This window comes from Squalius cephalus, assembly GCF_949319135.1.
Source record: "Squalius cephalus genome assembly, chromosome: 10".
Lineage (NCBI taxonomy): Eukaryota > Metazoa > Chordata > Actinopteri > Cypriniformes > Leuciscidae > Squalius > Squalius cephalus.
In genome coordinates, this window is record NC_137131.1 from 41,998,771 (window position 1) to 42,018,850 (window position 20,080).

The 20,080-nt window shown below is 35.7% G+C and overlaps 1 protein-coding gene across 3 annotated transcripts in view; it reads right to left on the bottom strand.

The window, feature by feature from the left end:
* szt2 (SZT2 subunit of KICSTOR complex) overlaps nucleotides 1-20,080 on the bottom strand; it is a 153,056-nt gene that overhangs the window by 72,723 nt on the left and 60,253 nt on the right. For all 3 annotated transcript variants that reach the window (XM_079882932.1, XM_079882931.1, XM_079882930.1), the window contains exons 27-43: nucleotides 18,552-18,599; nucleotides 15,824-15,951; nucleotides 14,860-15,124; nucleotides 12,449-12,620; nucleotides 12,261-12,353; nucleotides 11,043-11,121; nucleotides 9,832-10,134; nucleotides 7,817-7,955; nucleotides 7,612-7,728; nucleotides 7,452-7,521; nucleotides 5,373-5,558; nucleotides 4,990-5,256; nucleotides 3,295-3,556; nucleotides 1,909-1,983; nucleotides 1,684-1,822; nucleotides 816-924; nucleotides 523-643 (exon numbers count right to left, since the gene is read on the bottom strand). In XM_079882932.1, coding sequence (XP_079739058.1) covers nucleotides 523-643; nucleotides 816-924; nucleotides 1,684-1,822; nucleotides 1,909-1,983; nucleotides 3,295-3,556; nucleotides 4,990-5,256; nucleotides 5,373-5,558; nucleotides 7,452-7,521; nucleotides 7,612-7,728; nucleotides 7,817-7,955; nucleotides 9,832-10,134; nucleotides 11,043-11,121; nucleotides 12,261-12,353; nucleotides 12,449-12,620; nucleotides 14,860-15,124; nucleotides 15,824-15,951; nucleotides 18,552-18,599 — 2,573 coding nt within the window. The remainder of the gene's footprint in view (nucleotides 1-522; nucleotides 644-815; nucleotides 925-1,683; nucleotides 1,823-1,908; nucleotides 1,984-3,294; nucleotides 3,557-4,989; nucleotides 5,257-5,372; nucleotides 5,559-7,451; nucleotides 7,522-7,611; nucleotides 7,729-7,816; nucleotides 7,956-9,831; nucleotides 10,135-11,042; nucleotides 11,122-12,260; nucleotides 12,354-12,448; nucleotides 12,621-14,859; nucleotides 15,125-15,823; nucleotides 15,952-18,551; nucleotides 18,600-20,080) is intronic.

The following is a 20,080-nucleotide window of genomic DNA, read 5'->3' on the forward strand; positions in this document are numbered from 1 at the left end:
AAACAAAGCCATACGCATGGTATGGGGCTGAACGATTAAATGAAATTTAATTGGCTTTGTGCGATTATTGCGTTGTGGTTGCTATTTAATTAAATAAATTACGTTTCAGAGTTCGGGTCGGTTCTAATGTGCATTTGGGAATGCAACATGTGCCAACCATCTTCCCAAACCTGTAATAACAAGCGCTCATAAACCGGCTGTTGTCAACAAAAGAAAAGACTTTAAGGTCTCTCTTCTGTTTTCAGACAAAATAAAAGCTTGATGTTTCAAAATCAAGAAATCAAGGCATATATATGGATCCGGAGCAGGGTTTGAGCAACATTTATTAAGGTTTTTACAATAATTAAGGTTTTTATAGATTAAGAAATTTGGAATCATAATTTATAGATTAAACATGCGCAAGTGATTAAAATGAATTGTTTGACCATGTCAAAGAGGCTGTGGACTCCTGCTCTGGTATGTATATGGCCATGGCTTGTAGAAAGAGTGTGTGTGTGTCTGTCATCCGGCTGGGTTTTGTACCATCAGAGTTGGTCATCCTGGGCCGGTAGAGCGACTCGTTCTTCCAGATGTCCTCTTCACTCTCAGCAACCAGGAGAGAATGGCACACGTGACTATCATGCAGGTCTTGTAGTAGGAGGCGCTGTGGAGAGAGTCAATGAGAGGTTAAAGAGCAACAGAGTGGAAACAGTGGTAGAGGATCTGGTGTGATGAACCAGAGATAGTGGGATTTTCTCACTAAGTGAGCAGTTATTGGCTAGAATAAGCTGCAAAGTGGACCATGCTGACAGTGAAAAGGCTAGGCTATTCTTTACCTGGTTGACTATTCGGCACATTTCTCCAATCCTCCTCACCACCAGCTGATGAAGACGCAGGTATTCTGGAATCTCTTCCTCTTCCTCCTCTTTCGCTCTGTTAAAACTCCTGCCAGCACAATGTTCAAGATTCACAAGATTCAAACAGTACAAAGTGTCTCAGCAGGAAAAATGCAAAACTCAGTTTTGTTTGCACGTCTGGGGAAAACTTAAGTTTGCATTTTAAGCACTACAAACAGATATTCTGCTCATTTGTATGCTTCACATATTTACAACAACACTGAACACTCATTATAAGCTGAAAACTTACGAGGATAACAAAAACTTTTTTTTTTTTGGCAGTTTACACAAATTGGTACTGAAAACCTTTCCATAAATTACAGAAAATAATTGTTTTGATATTCTTTGATACTTTGTTTTATTACAAAAGCTTGCATAACAGCATTGAAGTCAACATAAAACATTTAAATGAAAGAGTATTATTTACATACCATTTATAAAAAAATTGTGTATATATATATAAAAATTATGTATTAATAAGTTAAAAAAAATTTTTAATTAATGAATAATTATTAAATAATCAATCCATTATCATTTATATTAATTTTTGATTTTTATTTTCATTCATGTTCATGCAACAAACTATGAGACTGTGCTGCTGTTTAATAAGTGGAAAAAACCCAAGTATGAGCAATAATAATAATAGTGATGCTTGCTTAGAAAATCACTTCATGTTGATTCATATAAAAATCAAGTGTCAAACCATCTTTCTTAAATTGTGATTTGAACAAAGTCTACCAGCCGATCCTTTTGCTTGCATTTGGTGCTTTCTGAATGTGAATTTCGTAAGCTGCGTGCCGAGCAGTACCTGGCGTGGGAGAAAACCTCCACTCTGTCCTGATGAATTCTGATGATGAGCCAGAAATCAGGCATGAGAGGCGTCTGTCTCTCCTGCTCATTCATCGTGGGTCCTTCACACTCAGAATCACTGCTGCCGCCATCATAACCTGAAACACAAACAGCAGAGAGGAGAAGGACCATGAGGAATGATGAGTGTGAGTGTGACCATGTTGTCTGTTGTGTGAAGTCTCACCTAGCATGTCTGAGTCCAGGCTTCCCTGACTGGAGACGACGCTCTGAACTCGACTGGGCCGCAGTTTCCCACTGCCTGAAAGCAACAGCAATCAAAGCCTTTATTAACTTTACTTTTAGAATCTAACTAAACAACCAGGGGCCTCATTTATAAGACCTGAGCAAATCAAATTAATACCATTCTTATCTTCTCCTAATTGTTTAGATTTTAAGAATGCACATTAGCTTGAATGAAAATGCCATTTCACTCTCTGATAGCAGGTGGATCTTATGGGAATATAGCAGTTAAACCTGTTAAACCCTTTATACAACAAGAGTTTGCCGATATGATAATGCGTCATCGGAGAAGCAGTAATTAAACGTCACCATTTCGGTCAATGAATTTCAAAAACTTTTTTGCCCGAAATGGAAAATTGTTGTTTCGGCCGAATATATTCATTTATCCACCCGATGAAAGAAAATGCAGCATGTAGCTCTTAAGAAAAAGCTGAAATGCAAGGATTTCCCTGGTAAACCCTATATACAATGCAGCTGCGCTTTTTATAAATGCAAAGAGTTTGCAGGTATGATATAAACACCATAAGGTAAACATTGTCATAATTCGTCAACAGTAGATAAATAAGCAATCCCTCAACATAAATACATGGTACTCGATCTCAAACTGCTCTGAAACTCCGAGCCTTTAGAACATGCAACAGCACCGCATTTTTGCTTAGAAACGTCCACAGCGCTCACATTTAAATCAGAGCCTTTTAAAGTTTAATCATCACACTAAGCCATATCATGATTCTTGTTTTTCTGTCATCAAATTTAAGACCTCTTGAAATGATAATTAAGACTTTTCCAATAACATTTAAGATATTTAAGACTTAAAGTCCCCCTGTAGTCAATCATTTTATCCCTTAAAACTCATCTTTGATCACCAAAATGACATTTAAACGTTTTTTCATTGCCTTAAAATAGCTTGAATGTAACTCGACACCCTTGCCTCATTTAGTATGCGCGGTTCTATGAATATGCAAATGAGCCCCGCCTCCACTCACTCACTCAGCTCAGAGATCCACTGGTTGACGATCACACGTTGATCTGATTGGTTACAAGGTAGTTTGTGACTTGAGCGATTTCAAAGCATGTTTTTGAGACTGTCTTTGGTTCACTGCAGTTTTAAGGAGAAAATACTCAGCAATGGTGTCGACTTATGAATTTACACACGGCTTAAAGCAGATTAAAGACACCACATTAGACATATAAACAACATTAAAACCTTGATTTTCACCACAGGGGGACTTTAAGGACCTGCAGTGATGCTGATTTAGGATGCACTTCTTCATAAATGAGGCCCCATGATCTCAGAACAAATTTCTAAGGTATGTCCAGTGACACTCACTGTGTGTGGCGGACTGCACGGACTCGGCCAGGCTGGCAGCGGAGGGTGTTTTGGGAGGAGACATGTGATCAGAGGAGCGTTCGGTGCTGCTGCCGGTCTGCAGGTGAGCAGTCTGAGGGCGAGTCTCCTCGGCATCGGCCTGTTTGACCTGCCCGGGGTCAGAGGTCTCGGAGAGAGACTCGCTGGCTGAGTCAACAGCTGAAGGCCGAATGTCCCCGTCATCCCTCGACTGATGCTGCGCCGTGACTCCACACTCGACCTGCTGCGGGAAAACACATCAATCATTATCCAGATGAAGAGATAAGACAATATTTATATCTATAATATAACACGGCTCTTTGGGATACTTGAATGTGAACGGTCAATCACTGCCTTCTGTAATCATATATTTCAGTATAATGATGCTAAACTGTTTAGCTAACCTTTATCTCAGGCAACTGATTTGATGCTAGTTTCATGTCTCAATGCACACTTTTTCTTCTCACATAATTACATTATTTGCAATTGTTATGATGTTTTTTTTTTTTTAATAGTGTTGTCAAAAATATTGATATTTCGATATGTTTTGATACTGAAATATCTGAAACCGTTCAAGTACTCGAAATCGATACACCGATACCATCTGAACATTCTTGCTCTCTCTCCTCTTCGGCAGCAACTTGACACACACCCGCTTCCTATCACACTCGTCTCATTCGCTCTGGTTGAATAGTGCTTGCATTGCCTGACTTGCCGAGTATTTAGGTAAATGCCGTATGAACGAATGTAACTAGTTGAGAGAACGCATGTTGTGTAACGGTATTGGATCCGTGCATAAACTCTTAAAGTGACAGCAGCCTAATAGACCTCAGAGACAGAGAAATAAACACTCGCTGCTCTTGACTGAATAACTTTTGTAACTTTAATTGTGAGCATTAATCTGTATTTAATTTTTACAATGAAATTGTACATTGTTATTTTACACTGTAATTTGATTACTTTCATTTCTGTAGTATTTCATACCTGAATATTGTTCGACCCACCTGAAAAACTTAAAGCCATGTTTATTTAATTTGTCCCTTTATTCTATTGCATTTATCTGTGCTATCGTTTACCATTTGCTCTGTTTATTTACATGTAGTTCATTTAAGCTGTTTGTAAATCTAGTTCAACGATTCAATTAAAGCATCCCTATGCCATGTGCAAGCTATTGCAACACAATTACCCAAATTATCAAAAAGTTATGAGATAATAACAAATCTGTATGGCCATGGTATCAAATATCGATATTTTTCAAGGTATCGTATCGAAATTGGAAATTTCAGTATCGTTACAACACTAGTTTGGAATTAGTTTCATTTGCAAAATAGAGCAAAAACAAACAATATAGACAATAGTGTGTCTAAAATGCAAGTTACTTAAAATTAACTTCTTGTTCAGTGAACTTTTATATAAAATCAACATCACATTTGCACATCAACATCACACTCTTGCTCATGTGATATGTTCTAAATATTAAAATCAAGATATAGGGCTGCTTTTTTTTTTTTTTTGCCCAGAATCTGATTTTAGGTGCATTTTTATTCATTTTGGTGACATTTACCCACATTATTTATAGATTTTCTTATTTGCATGAGTTATTCTTAAAACGATAGCTTTGTCATTGAACAAAAGGAGCATTTCTTCAGGCATGGTTGAAAGGTTTTTAATAATCACCTCAGCGTCCAGCTCCTTTTTCTTTTGCTCTCCTTCTTTGTCCGATGTAGAGACGTTTGCTGATGCTTTGGCACCATCCTCCACCTCAGGACACAGGCTGGCTTGCTTGGATGTTGTTTCTGTGCCCGCTGAGTACTGAGCAGTGGTGTTAGACAGCTGTCTTGCAGCCTGGAGCCGGTGAGACCGCTGCCGACTCAGTGAGACGTAGTGGAAGTTGTATTGCTCTGCATTTAGCAGGTAACCAGGAAACGATAACCTCTTGAACTCCTGCAGGGAGGAAGCAGAGATGTGTTATTAAACAGCAGTGCAGAACATAATCTCGTTCTTGACCTTTCCTGGGAAGTCTTATCACCAATAATAGAGGTCATCGCATTAGTTCAAACCTCTTGAAACTTTTCCAGTGACTGCTCGGGACCGAATACGAACTGCAGGGGAACGACCTCACAGTGGCACTGCGGGCGGCCGCTGGAACGACACACGTGCTCGGAAACTTTCTGCAGGGTGGAGGAACTGATGACAGAAGAGTGGCGTAGAGCAGAGACGATCTCATCCTCCAAGAGCCAACGGATCTAAAAAGAGACAGGGTTATTACCGTAAACTAAACTAAATTAAACTCATTGACTAAAACTTAAAGATAAATGTGACTTTTTATTTCACAATTCTGACTTTTTTTTCTCTCACGATTGTGAGATTACATCATGCAATTCTGACTTTCTGACACAGAACTGCAATATATAAACTCACAATTACAAGTTATAAAGTCAGAATTGCGAGATATAAACACTTTTAAAGTTCAATTCTAAGGAAAAAAGGACTGACTTTTTTTCTCAGAATTGCAGGTTTATATCTCACAATTCTGACTTTTTAGCATCTCAATTGTTACTTTATCATGCAAAAAAGTCAGAATTGCAAGATGTAAATTAAATGTAAAAAATGTTTTATCCATGGCGGAAACAAGCTTATATACAATATCCAAGCAATATCCGATATCTCAAACTAAAACTGAAATTAAAATGTAAACAAATATGCAAGCTTGCTTCCGCCACTATATATATATATGAAATAAAGATAGGGTATATAGCAACTTGGCGATGGCAACTCAATAAATAAATAAATAAATATACATTATTATATTATATTATATTTTATTATTTTCGTTCATTTAAATGAAGCTGAATTAAAATGTACATATTAGATGAAAACCTTTAACAAATTGGAAATAAAATAAGTTTAAGATGAAGTACTTAAATCACGCAAATAAAGCTAAATAGAAAGGTAAAAAAATACAAATGACAAAAAAGCATAACAAAATAACTAAAATATAAAATGAAAATATAAAATCTAATATTAATAATACCATAATAGTACCATAATAGAATATATATATATATATATATATATATATATATATATATATACAGTGTTATGCATAAGTGAATACACCCATGCTAAAGTTGACTAAAAAGAGGAATAAAAAATCATATTTTGGAAATTGAACGTAATGCCTTAATTTAAAAAATTAGGAAAAATCCAACCTTTAAGGACACCAATTTTCTTTATGAATGAATAATGTATCGTAAATAAATAAATGTTCTTCCTTAAAATACATGGTGCATAAGTTAGTACACCCCTATGTTAAATTCCCATAGAGGCAGGCAGATTTTTATTTTTAAGTATTTTTAAAAAAAAAAATTTTGGATACTATGCATCCTGATAAAGTTCCCTTGGCCTTTGGAATTAAAATAGCCCCACATCATCACATAGCCTTCACCATACCTAGAGATTGGCATGGTTTTATTTCAGTTAGCCTAATAGCTAGTTTGATTTGCATTGAGAGATGATCTTATGGAAAGTACTCCATGCCAATCTCTAGGTATGGTGAAGGCTATGTGATGATGTGGGGCTATTTTAATTCCAAAGGCCAAGGGAAATTTATCAGGATGCATAGTATCCTAAAAAAAAAATACAAAAAAAATACTTAAAAATAAAAATCTGCCTGCCTCTATGGGAATTTAACATAGGGGTGTCCAGACTTATGCACCCTGTATTTTAAGGAAGAACATTTATTTATTTACGATACATTATTCATTCATAAAGAAAATTGGTGTCCTTAAAGGTTGGATTTTTCATTTTTTCAAGGCATTAAGTTCAATTTCCAAAAGATGATTTTTTATTCCTCTTTTTAGTCAACTTTAGCATCGGTGTCTAAACTTATGCATAGCACTGTATATATATATATATATATATATATATATATATTCGGAAAAAGACAGATCCTCCTCCTGCAATAATAAACTGTTCTGATCTTTCATGCATATTTCAAATTTCATATTCATATCATATTTGGAAGAGTTTAACTTTCATTACTGCTTCATTGATGAATAATTGTTTGAGATAATGAAAATATCTTTTAATAATATCACTATAATTTTTCATTTTCATTTAAATCTTTGCATTCTCACCTCGTCCATGGTGGCTAAAACAGCCATTTTGTGTGGAATAGGAAGTTTGGACAGGGGATCTCCAGACATACTGCAGAAGATGACAAAATGAGACAAAATAAAGAGTTAATGCTCAAGACGTTTGGCAACAGATGATGTCTGTTGACCTCTAAACGCTGACCTTTCCACACCAACCCCGCGCAGGCCGTCCAGGTTCCCCATGAGCTCCTCGTCAGAGCGATACGATGAGGGCTGTCCAGGGGAGCGGTTCAGAGACACACTGCTCTCAGACGTGTACCTGCACGCACAGAGAACCATCATGATCGCTCTAGCTGAACCCATGCTGTTCGTCTTTCATAAATCTAGGACAGTTCACAATCACTGACCGGTTGTGGTGGAAGTCAGGGGCCATGACCTCGATCTCCAGAGGTAACGTGAGCACAAAGATATCAAGAGTGACTGACAACTCATTCAGATCCACCGACTGAAGATTCTCAGCGTTTTCAAGACAGGTTATGACTTCACCTGCAAACCATAGATGTATATTCACTAATATTATTTAAAACACATGACCCAGATTAACACTGATCAGAAGGATAAAAATTGAGATAAAAAAAACCCCTCAAAATACTGTTTATGGTTCCTCTTCTTCACACCAATGAGTTGTTCTTTATTTATATTATGGTATTTATATTACTATATTTATGTACTATTATGGTATTATTAATATTAGCTTTTATATTTTCATTTTATATTTGAGTTATTTTGTTATGCTTTTTTGTCATTTGTATTTTTTTAACTTTCTATTTAGCTTTATTTGCGTGATTTCAGTACTTCATCTTAAACTTCCAATTTGTTAAAGGTTTTCATCTAATATGTACATTTTAATTCAGCTTCATTTAAATGAACGAAAATAATTTTTAATAGTTTTATTTTATATTCTATTTAGCTTTATTTTATTTCAGTTTAAGTTTCTGCAATTTTTATACTTCATCTTAAACTTATTTCAGTTAGTTGCAAAGGTGACATTTCTAATTTGTTTAAAGTTTTCATCTAATATTTTTATTTCAACTTTATTTCAATGAAAACTAATTTTTAATAGTTGTAGTAGTTAACAATAATTCTAGATCAATCAATCGTATTAAGGTACCAATCCTTGGAATTAATAGTTTTAAATAATTATATTTTAATTTTTAAATGATAACGTTTTATTCAGGATAAACATTTTCATGACATTTCCAGGTCAAACCTTAAGCTCATTAACATAAGACCGCCCACATTTACATATATAAATACCCACTTAGTATTTCTATAGCAACTTGGCGATGGCAACTCAATATTAACATGATTTTTATTGTGAAGAGGAGAGCCAATCATAAAAAGCTAATTTACATACAGAACAAAGCTCATTTATAACCACAATCATTTTCATTTACATACAGAAATTGCTTGTAAAAAGTTACTCGATTGTAAGTTGATTTAGATAAAAGTTAAAATACTGTAATATGTATATATGTAAACCTTTACAGGACTCTGGTTAAAAGAAATAGCTATGAAAAATAAAATTATGATTTAGAATGACATAAGTGGACTTCAGGGAAAAAAACAAATGCTACAAAAGTGTAGAATATGACCCTGTTAAAGTCCCTCTGTGGTGAAAATCAAGCTTTTGATGTTGTTTATAAGTCTATTTAGTGTTTTTAACCATGTGTAAATTCATAAGTCGACACCATTGCTGTGTATTTCCTCCTTAAAACTGCAGTGAACCAAAGACAGTCTCAAAAACACGCTTTGAAATCGCTGGTGTTTCTGACGTCACAAACTACCTTGTAACCAATCAGATCAACGTGTGATCGTCAACCAGTGGATCTCTGAGCTGAGTGAGTGAGTGGAGGCGGGGCTCATTTGCATATTCATAGAACCGCGTATACTAAATGAGGCAAGGGTGTAGAGTTACATTTCAAGCTATTTTAAGGCATGAAGAGTTTTTTTTCCAAGGAAAAAAACACTTAAATATGTCATTTTGTTGATCAAAGATGAGTTTTAAGGGATAAAATTATTGACTACAGGGGGACTTTAAAACATATAAACTGTTAAATTAATAGTGTCATATGATGAATTTGTATATTCCTTTCTTTTTCAAACCATATTTCATGCCAACCCTGTTACATTGTAAATGTTTAGAGTACAAAAAATAATGAATGATATTTTTATTTTTAATAGACTTGCAAATTGGCTAATATTCCAATTTAAATAATTTGCAAATATAATGCATGTTTTATTGTAAGAGTTCTTCCTTATACTGTACATTAAACAGATAAATGTTTTTAAATAGACTTTAATTGTCTGTAAGGGTAGGAAACAGGTTAAGTCGACGGCAGAAAGCTCAGTAGTGTCTCACCCAGACAGGTTGGCAGTGTTTGCGTGGGCATGGAGCCATGGCAGCTCTTCATGTTGACGGAGCAGGTGAGGTGAACAAACAGAGGCGGCATCTCCGGCTGCGGACCCTCCACCTCCAGCAGAGAGTCTCCGTCCAGAATACTGAAGGAATCATCGTCCTGGTTGACTGTGTTGGAGTCAGATGGAGACACGCCTTCACCTCCTTCCTCTTCTCCTGCCTCCGCTTTGCCATTCCCACATTCCTGATACTCCACCTCCAGATCCGTGTCACTCTCCGTCACGATGCAGCAGCCGGACACGTTCTCTGTGCATATGCAAAGGATTAATACAAGGAACATGTTATCATATATTTCTAGTTTACTAACAAGTGCAAAAAAACTGCTCATATAACTTTACAAATAACATGAAATCAAAATGGACTCTGTTAAAGTCCTTATTAAATGTTTTAGTCTTGCTGTGAATGATTCATCGGTTGATCACAGCGCTTACGACCAAAACATTCATATCCAAAAAAACAAAAAAATAACCTTTAGAAGATATTTAATAAATCACAACAGCGGATACAATAACAAAGGTTTTGGATAGCACCCTTCTTCAGTGCACCAATTCTGTGCATGCAATGAAAAATATGAACCGATTGCATTAGCTAACTTTTCTGAAACCAGTTAACTCTTTCCCCACCATTGACAATATTTTCTGGCTTTCCGTGTTTTCACTGTTATAGAGTAGGGGAGCTATTACACATCTTCTGAAAGAGCACAGAATCTCTGGATCAAAGCACTGCCGATGCACGTTGTAGTCTTCGAAAAAAACATGATTTGTTCAAAATGTTGCTTTTTTAATGAAACTTACCCACATTCAAGTATTGATAATAAAAAAAAAAGCATGCATAAAGCTAGAATAAAACGCTTTGGGTTTTTTGTTTAAAAGCAAAGTCTCTGTTCATTCTTTTGATATATTTCATGGTCAGATATTCATGCAACAACATATCCTGGGGGCCTTGAAATTGTTTTGTTTTTAAATCGATTTTTAAAACACTATTCATTTCTTTATGCATAACATATTTAGTGAGGGAAATATTTCTGAGTGCACATTTAAATATGTGTCAAATAGTATTAAATGTCTAATTAGTTACTAAACGTGAACTTTATCAAAACAGCCTGAGTTGGACACTTAGATACGGAAGATATTTCTGATTAAATGATGTCTAACCGTCTTCTGTAGCCAGTTCAGCTTCAGACACCTCGCACTCTTCACTGGGTCTCCGCTCTCCTTCCCTGTCTGAATCCTCCTGGAGGAGAGGAAAGAGAGGAAAGGAAAACGGGTACTGAGTCTAAGGTCCCATTCGGGTTCACAAGGTCTCTGGCTGTACAGTTGAGTGCTAATTTGACAGTCAAACGTTTGATTATGTAGACTATCCCAGTGTTTCCTCCACAGCTGTGATTTTGAGAAGGGTTGTCTAAATAAAATAAAAACAAACTCTTTTGTGAATGTTACATTTTTTACTACATATTGTCATCCAAACATCCAGTAATGTGATCAGCTAAGGACAAAAAAAGAAAAATATTCATTTAATATTACTACACTAATACTGTGCAATCATTTTAATAGCAATTATTATTATTATTATTATTATTCAAAACCACATATAAAATGACATAAATCAATAAAAAATACAACACTACTGTACTGTAAAATAAAAAAAATATTCAATAATTATAATAATATTTTACAAAAAAAACAGTACAATTACAGTACTAATATGTATGACTGCTAAGGACAAGCCATAAGCTAAGCTCCTTTAAGCTAAGGACAAAAAAAAGGAAGAAAAGTATCCATTTAATATCACTACACTAATACTGTGCAATAATTTTATTATAAATTATTATTATTATTATTCAAAACCACATTTAAAATGGCACAAATCAATAAAAAAATACAATACTACTGTACTGTAAAATAAAAATAAGTATTTAACAATTATAATAATATTTTACAAAAAAAAACAAAAAAACAATTACAATACTAATATTTATGGCTGCCTTAATTTATTTGCTTTTAAACATTAATCTACAGAAAGTGTGTTGCGTTTTCAAATGCATGTTATAAGCGACCCAAACTCTCAGTGCTTGCAGAGATGAAATCCAGAGTATAAATACGGGAAAGAAAGAAAAAAAACACATACATAAGTAAGCCCTCTGATGGACAGAACTGATTAAAATCGATAACTCATGAATTATTCCCTCATTAGAGACATTGGCTCATGAATCAGACTACATTGTTCGCGGTTCGCGCTGTGTGCTTGTTTTTGCAACACAATAGAAAGGTGTTAATTTCTATTTATTTTGTCTTCCTATCTCATAAAAAAAAGGAAATGCATTTTCAACATCACTGAAAGGAATGGAATGCTAAAATATTCCCATAACGCACCTCTTTTTTGGAAGATGGAAGGCAGTAAAAGAAATAATGTGGGTTGGACGGTACAGTCTTGAAATACTGAGCACCAATTTCCATGAACTTCTCCTGCAAAAATGAACAGAATGCGTGACATTGTTCATACAATTTTAAAAATGCATGTTTGTTTCTACGTCCCTCGCAACACTTGGTGTCTGCAGTACCTGTATGATTTTATGCAAATCTAGATACACTTCACACTTCTGCTGGGACTGGAGAAGAGACAGAGGGAATTCTGGGATTTTCGGAGACTTGGGTTCATCCAGGTCCAGCGGGGAGGAGGGGACAGAGAGTTTTCCTCTGGAATCAGCTTCGCTCCCGTCCTCCAGTTCAAAGCTTTAACAAAATACAAACTGGATTGTTGTGTACAGGCACTGTTGATGTGCGAATGAGCGGGTCGGAGCGCGTTAAGGGTTTTCTGTTGTGTTAGCGGCCCCTAAGTTAATAACTAATGATCTTTGCAACGGAAGTGAATCAATCAAAACTAACTTTAGCTGGACAGTAACTTTATTCTAGAGCTGCTGTAAAGCCCAAACAATCTCTGTTACTTTAATTTCCTATTATCACTGTAAAGCTGCTTTGAAACAATCTATAATGTTAAAGGTCCCGTATTATGCAAAATTGACTTTTGCATGCTGTTTGGACATAAATGTGTGTTGGCAGTGTGTGTACACAACCAGCCAATAGTGATAAAAATCCACTCACTCGTTTTTTATTAATCCCCATAAATCATCAGCAGTGTCTCCCAACGACCTGTTTTCAGAATGCTGTTTCAGTGACGTCACTAAGCACAGGCCCCGCCCACGAGTGTTGACAGACACTGCCGTTTCAACATAGCCCCGCCCTGATCGAGTTCACAGCTGCACTGATGAGAATGTCTCCCAAGCGTTGTAGGTGTTGTGTGGCTGGATGTATTAATCCACATAGCTCTCTCTATTCACTCCCGAAATCTGAGGCAGCCGCTGAAGACGAGGTGGAATTATTTTGTTTTTAAAGAAAATGCTCCCTCAACTCTACCGAAATTCGTTTATGTACTTACGCACTTCTTATACTGTGTTTACTCAGCTCTTACGGTGATTTTCTGAAGTAAAACTGACGCTTCATCTTTTGTGTGATGTACAATAAATTTTATTAAACTCATCAGTATATGTTTGATCATCATTCGGACCTGGTCCGAAACAGCAGACTTGTAGGCTATTAATAATGGATACATATTACAAGCAGATGACAAATACGTTATAACCGTAATTAAACTACTAAACTATACCTGTTCCATCTCTATACAGCACTCTGACTCTGTAGGCATTATTGTCTGACTCGAAATGAACACCGTTACTGAGAGACTGAGCGCGAGCTCATGAAGCTCCGCCCCCTGTGCCGTCCAGCAGCAGCTCATTTGCATTTAAAGGGCACACACTAAAACACCGCGTTTTTCTGAGCCCCAAAAAATGACAATTTAAACATGCTGTAAAAAATGATCTGTTGGGTATTTTGAGCTAAAACTTCACATACAGTACCAGTCAAAAGTTTGGAAACATTACTATTTTTAATGTTTTTGAAAGAAGTCTCTTATGCTCATCAAGCCTGCAGTTAAAAAAAAAAAAAAAAAAACAGTAATATTATGAAATATTATTACAATTTAAAATAATGGTTCTCTTTTTTAATACATTTTAAAATGTAATTTATTTTTGTGAATTTTCATCAGCAAATACTCCAGTCTTTGGTGTCTTATGATCCTTCAGAAATCATTCTAATATGATGATTTGATACTCAGTTATTATCAATTATGGAAACAGTTGTGCTGTTTAATATATTTTTTTGGAATACTTTTTTCAGGATTCATTGATGAGTAAAACGTTAACAGCATTTATTCATAAAAACAGCATTTATTCAAAATAAAAACATTTCTAACAATATAAATCGTTACCATCACCTTTTATCAATTTAACGCATCCTTGTTGAATTAAAGTATTAATTTCTTTAAAAAAAAAAGTTATTGTTCCCAAACTTTTGAACGGTAGTGTATATTGTTACAAAAGATTTCTATTCTAAATAAATACAGTTCTTTTTAACTTTTTATTCATCAAATAATCCTGAAAAAAGTATCTCAGGTTATAAAAAAAAATATTAAGCAGCACAACTGTTTCCAACATTGATCATAAATCATCATATTAGAATGATTTCTGAAGGATCATAAGACACCAAAGACTGGAGTACTTGCTGATGAAAATTCAGCTTTGCATCACAAAAATAAATTACATTTTAAAGTATATTAAAAAAGAGAACCATTATTTTAAATTGTAATAATATTTCATAATATTACTGGTTTTTTTGTTTGTTTGTTTTTTTTAACTGCAGGCTTGATGAGCATAAGAGACTTCTTTCAAAAACATTAAAAATAGTAGTGTTTCCAAACTTTTGACTTGTACTGTACACACTCTGGGGACATCAGAGACTTATTTTACATCTTGTGAAAAGGGGCATAATACGGGACCTTTAAAAGTGCTATATAAATCAAGGTGACTTGATTTATATAAAAAAAAAGTCCCACAATGCTTTGCTCTGTGGTCAGTACCTGGATGAAGAGACCAGTGTGGCTCTGTCAGCTCCATCATCCTCTCCCTCGCCAATGATGAAGGTGGTGGGACTGCTAGTGGACTTGCTCACGTTGACACAGCCGGACAGCTCGTGACGTTCACGGAAAACACGCACGTGTCCGCACAGGGTCTGCAGGAAGGAAGTGATGTCGATCTCCTGCAGCGACTCCTCGCAGTAATCCATGGCCGTCAGAACGTCCTGCGAGCTCACGTTGTACGACTGCTGCAGACTGCGGTAAACACCTGTCAATCAACACAGGCACAAGGCCGATGAAATCTTTTGCCATGAAAATGACACTAATTGCATTTTGCATAAAAAAAAAAAAACTTACTATCATAAGATTTTTTTTAATTTTAACATTTTTATGAAAATTAAACACATTTTGTGCCCCAATTCACATTACTGAAATGCATTTTTTTAGGAATTTATATATCTGTATTATATGTATATTTGTCTATATATATATATATTTATATTTATGTGTAATAGGCTAAAATAAAATATAAAAAATATGCTGAAATTATATATATATATATATATAATTTCAGCATATTTTTTATATTGTCAAGAAAATAATGTCACAATGCAAAAAATAATCTTCATTTACTTTATGCAAAATATTATTTCCTAAATATGCTGAAATTATATATATATATATATATATATATAATTTCAGCATATTTTTTATAATGTCAAGAAAATAATGTCACAATGCAAAAAATTATCTTAATTTACTTTATGCAAAATATTATTTCCTATTTTTGCTTATTTATTTCGGCTATATGTAAAAAAAAAAAAACTTTGGTGAGAACATGCAATAAATAATATTTCTACTTTTTCTACTTTTTCCTCATGTGTATGGTTGAGCTTTTTGCCCACTGGATGAGCACGCATTTGTTAAATTCTAACTATACGTATATATGCATATGTTTGTGTGTGACCTTTGACATAGCTCTGGTAGTAGTGTTCCTGTAGAAGGCTGCAGTAGTTGGCCAGTTCCTTATGTTTGTGAGGGTGCGTCATGAGCTCAGTCCAGGAGGAGGCGCTGCTGCGCTCCTGAGAGATTGACCTGCCAAGACACACAAACACACACACACACACACCAGATAACACACAATCCGCCACACATTTCCTACAACACCACACCAGACACCAGCCTTATATAGCAGAGACAAGCAGCAGGAGTAGTCAGTAAGATATCCAATTCAAATATTCACCCGTATGTTTAATATAGGGAAGCAGCACTCTGGAAAACTGGAACTTTCTATCACTTATTTGAACTTTTGACATCAGATCTTCATTTTGCTTTTAGTTTATTATCGTAGTACAATTGAATCAGATCTCCATTATACGACAGGCACAATGTTAGAAATTAATAAATAATTAAATAAAAATTATAATATGGCAATTTATTACCAGATTCTGAAAAAAAAAAATAATGGCACCATCTTGAAAACAATCATGTCTATCTGACATGTACAGGAAGCAAATGCATGCTCTCTAATTTTCAGAATTTATTAATTTGGGTCTGTATTTATTTATTATATTACATGCAGAAAGAATGTGATTATTGACCCTATTGAACACAATAAACATGTCAGTGTAAAATAAGTTCTAAATGGATGATTGCTGATGGTGTTCATTTTAAATATTAGCGGCCGATACATCAGTATTCCTGAGTGTAATACTCATATTAAGCAGCACTCCAGTGCAACAGCATTACATTTATCTACACTGTCAAAGCATCATCAAATGTAAACACTAGTCGTGTTTGCTTCTGAAGAGGACAGGATGATATCACACCAGTCATACAGCTGCAAGATCAAACAGCTTTAAGAGCATGCAAAACAGGTTTACAGCCATGAAGCAACAATTTCCTAGAATATATGACATAGGTTTAACCATTTTTTGTGGTCAATAAAGCAGGAAAAATACATTAAAAAGGAAAAGCGAGGTGGAAAACAAGACGTTGAGGACACAAACATAAAAATGTACCCTAAAATGTGTGTTGTTCAAAGAAGCACTGAGTATTCAGACACTACCACCAAGACAGTTGAACATAGACTCGTTTTTTTCCAAAGACTACTAATTTCATAAATAAAGAGGACAAAAGTTATAACCCAGTCATTTCACACTAATTTTGAATGTCTTGGGATGTCCTAAATGTCTACATGTTGGGAACTAACCTCCAAATTTTAGTATGTACACCATCAGTCAAAAGTTTGGACACATCTAATCACTTTTACCATTTTAAAGCCATGAAAACTCTGAAAAACCAAAAATGGATGCAAAAAATGAAGCCTCCCTCATATTTGAGCTCCAGCTCTGCTTAATCATGAGGTGCATCCTGGGACGCTTTTGAAACTGTACTGAAAATGCATAAAGAAAACGTGGAGCACATGTGATGGATATGTATTGTCGTCTTGCTTCTACTTTTCCATGTGTTATCAGAAAGTCAGAAACAGACATTCAGTCAAATACGTCCAAACTCTTGACTGGTACTGGACATCAGAAGGCAGAGAACACAACCCTCAGCAGGACATGAGGTCTTAAAACATACCAGACAATGTAGAGCAATCTAAATCTCCGTGCACCTGAATCAATAACAATATAGATCACAGATCGTAACATTTTAAATAAGAGTTTTTCTATGTGAATGTATTTTTAATGTAATTTATTCCTGTGATGGCAAAGCTCGACTGTCACATGATCAGTCAAAAAAAACCTTAATGTTGATTTGCTGCTTAAGAAACATTTCTTATTATCAATGTTGAAACCTTTTTGTGGAAACTGTGATAAAAAAAAAAAATTGTTGCAGGATTCTTTGATGAATAGAAAGTTCAAAAGAACAACATTTATTTGAAAAAGAAATCTTTTGTAACATTATAAATGGCTTTACTGTCACTTTTGATCAATTTACAGCGTCCTTGCAAGGGCTGCACAATATATCGAAATTATCGAAATATCGCAAATGTAAATATCGCGATATGCATATCGCAACAGCTTGCAATAACTGGGGTCATGAGCAAAGACAAAGAGAAAATCACTCACTGCTCTCGGCTGAATACATTTTGTAGCTTTAATAAGAATCAGTAAATATTTAATTCATACAGTGAAAACTAAGCAGTGTTTTATTTTTACATTTGATTATTGAGTTTCTGTTGTTAAATATCCATAATGTAGGATAACCTGAAACCCTTAACCCCGTGGTTAACATTGATGTTAAAATAAACTAAAAGGTAAAACACTGCAGCAAAAAGAATGTGATCATTTAAGTTTATTTTACATACTTTAAGCATTATCGAATATCGCATTATTCAATGAGTTATCGCATATCGCATGCAGCCCTAATCCTTGCTGAATAAAAGTATTAATTTCTTTAAAAAAAAAAAAAAAAAAAACTGAGCCCTAACTTTTGAACAGTAGTGCATAGACACAGATGAAAGTTTGTTTTCCTTCTGTTATTTTAAGACCTCATACCCATACCTAAATCTTCTGAAGGCTGACACCCCCCCTCAGTCACCTTCCTAGAATAGCAAAACCCTCCAGAGAAAGAGAAAGAGAGAAGGACCATCCGTAGTGTAACAGGGCCGGAGCGGCCCCCTCGTACCCCCCCGCCCGCCCCGTTCCCGCTATAGGGCAACAGCAGCAAGCAGTGAGCAGGGCTACCTGTATTTGGACTGCTGACTGAACTCCCAGTTGTCTGTCTCTTGAGCTCTTCTCATCCAAAGAGAAACCAGACAGTAAAACATTAGGATGACCACATGATGCCCTCTGAATGATTAAACACAACAGCTCTGTCCCAAACCATAGCGAGCTGCCCACCTAGGCAACATTTGTAGACACCATGAAGGCCCAAGTGAAATCGTGTCAGGCCAAAATGAAGCTCGTTTTGGAGATCACTTCTTGAGTTCGAAACAGTTTGCCAAAAGCAAGCTTTCCAGAAAAGTTGACTCCGACTGGTAAACATCTTCGAACTGCCATTGGTCCGTGGCGATTACATATGTAGGTGTGGCTCTGAGGCTCTGCTTTCTTTGCGGTGGAAACCTTCTCTGGCTCATTTCTTCTGTAAAAAACAAACTGAGAGCTGCTTTATAGTAGATATTGAAGGTGTAATTCTAACTGAAAGCGACACTTTTTTTCTTGCTTAATACTGCAAAGCTGCTTGCTTTGTAGCAATCTATTGTATTAAGTGCTATATAAATAAACTAGTGCTTTCAAACCGTGTTTTTAAGACTTTTGAGACTGCGTTTTTGTCTTTGGTTCACTGCCGTCACTTTAAGACCTGACGCACATGACGTGGATCTGACACAAATCCCATTTTCTCATTTAGTTAAGACTTCATTTAACTAATATAAGACTGTTCTTACGAGGATACTTGACAAAACATGCATTTTGGCATAATTTTGTGTTTTTGTCAGTTCAGAAGCGGCTTTCTGTGCGTGCGAGTGTGTGTGTCACACAGACAGGAGATTCACAGACGCGCGCCAGTTCTCTTTTGTGTCTTATCACGCTTGAACGATTTAAAAGCATTTGCATGAATAAGAGCATGAGCCGAGCCTTAAGAATGCTATTGATGCTTTTATTCAAAGCATGCAGTGTTTATTGCTTATGAAGAGCATTTAAGTTAAGTTTCAGATGTTTCAGATGCTGCGTTATATCCGCGGGCGCTGCGGATAATCTGCGGATCAAGTAATAAAAATAACATTCTGATTAAATGCGTGTGGGTCGCGGGTGGATATGATAAATCATTAATAATGTAAATATTAACTACATTCTCTAAAATATGAGCATGTTTAAAACGTAATTTTTCCGCCAGCCAGACATGCACTCTCATGCTACGCGAGCTGCGCAGGGTCCGCTTTTTTAAGCAGAAATGGAGGTAAAATAGCCTGGGAAAACCCAGACAACTTCCGGCAAATTTAGATTTGCTCTGCAAGTAGTCTGGCAAAGAGCTCATTCAAGCCCATTTCAAATCCATCGAAATCGCGGCACCAATCAGAAACGTTGGGGCGGGCTTTACACGATGACGATCACTCTGATTGGTTTTAGGTCTATCCAATTGCGCCCAGAGGCATTTGAGCGACGTCCGTTGGTGAAGCCACCAACTTTTAAATACATTATTAGATTAAAATTGCAAACACATGAGGACAGTCTCCATGAAAGACCCACTGGCAGATGAACGTGCTACTACATTT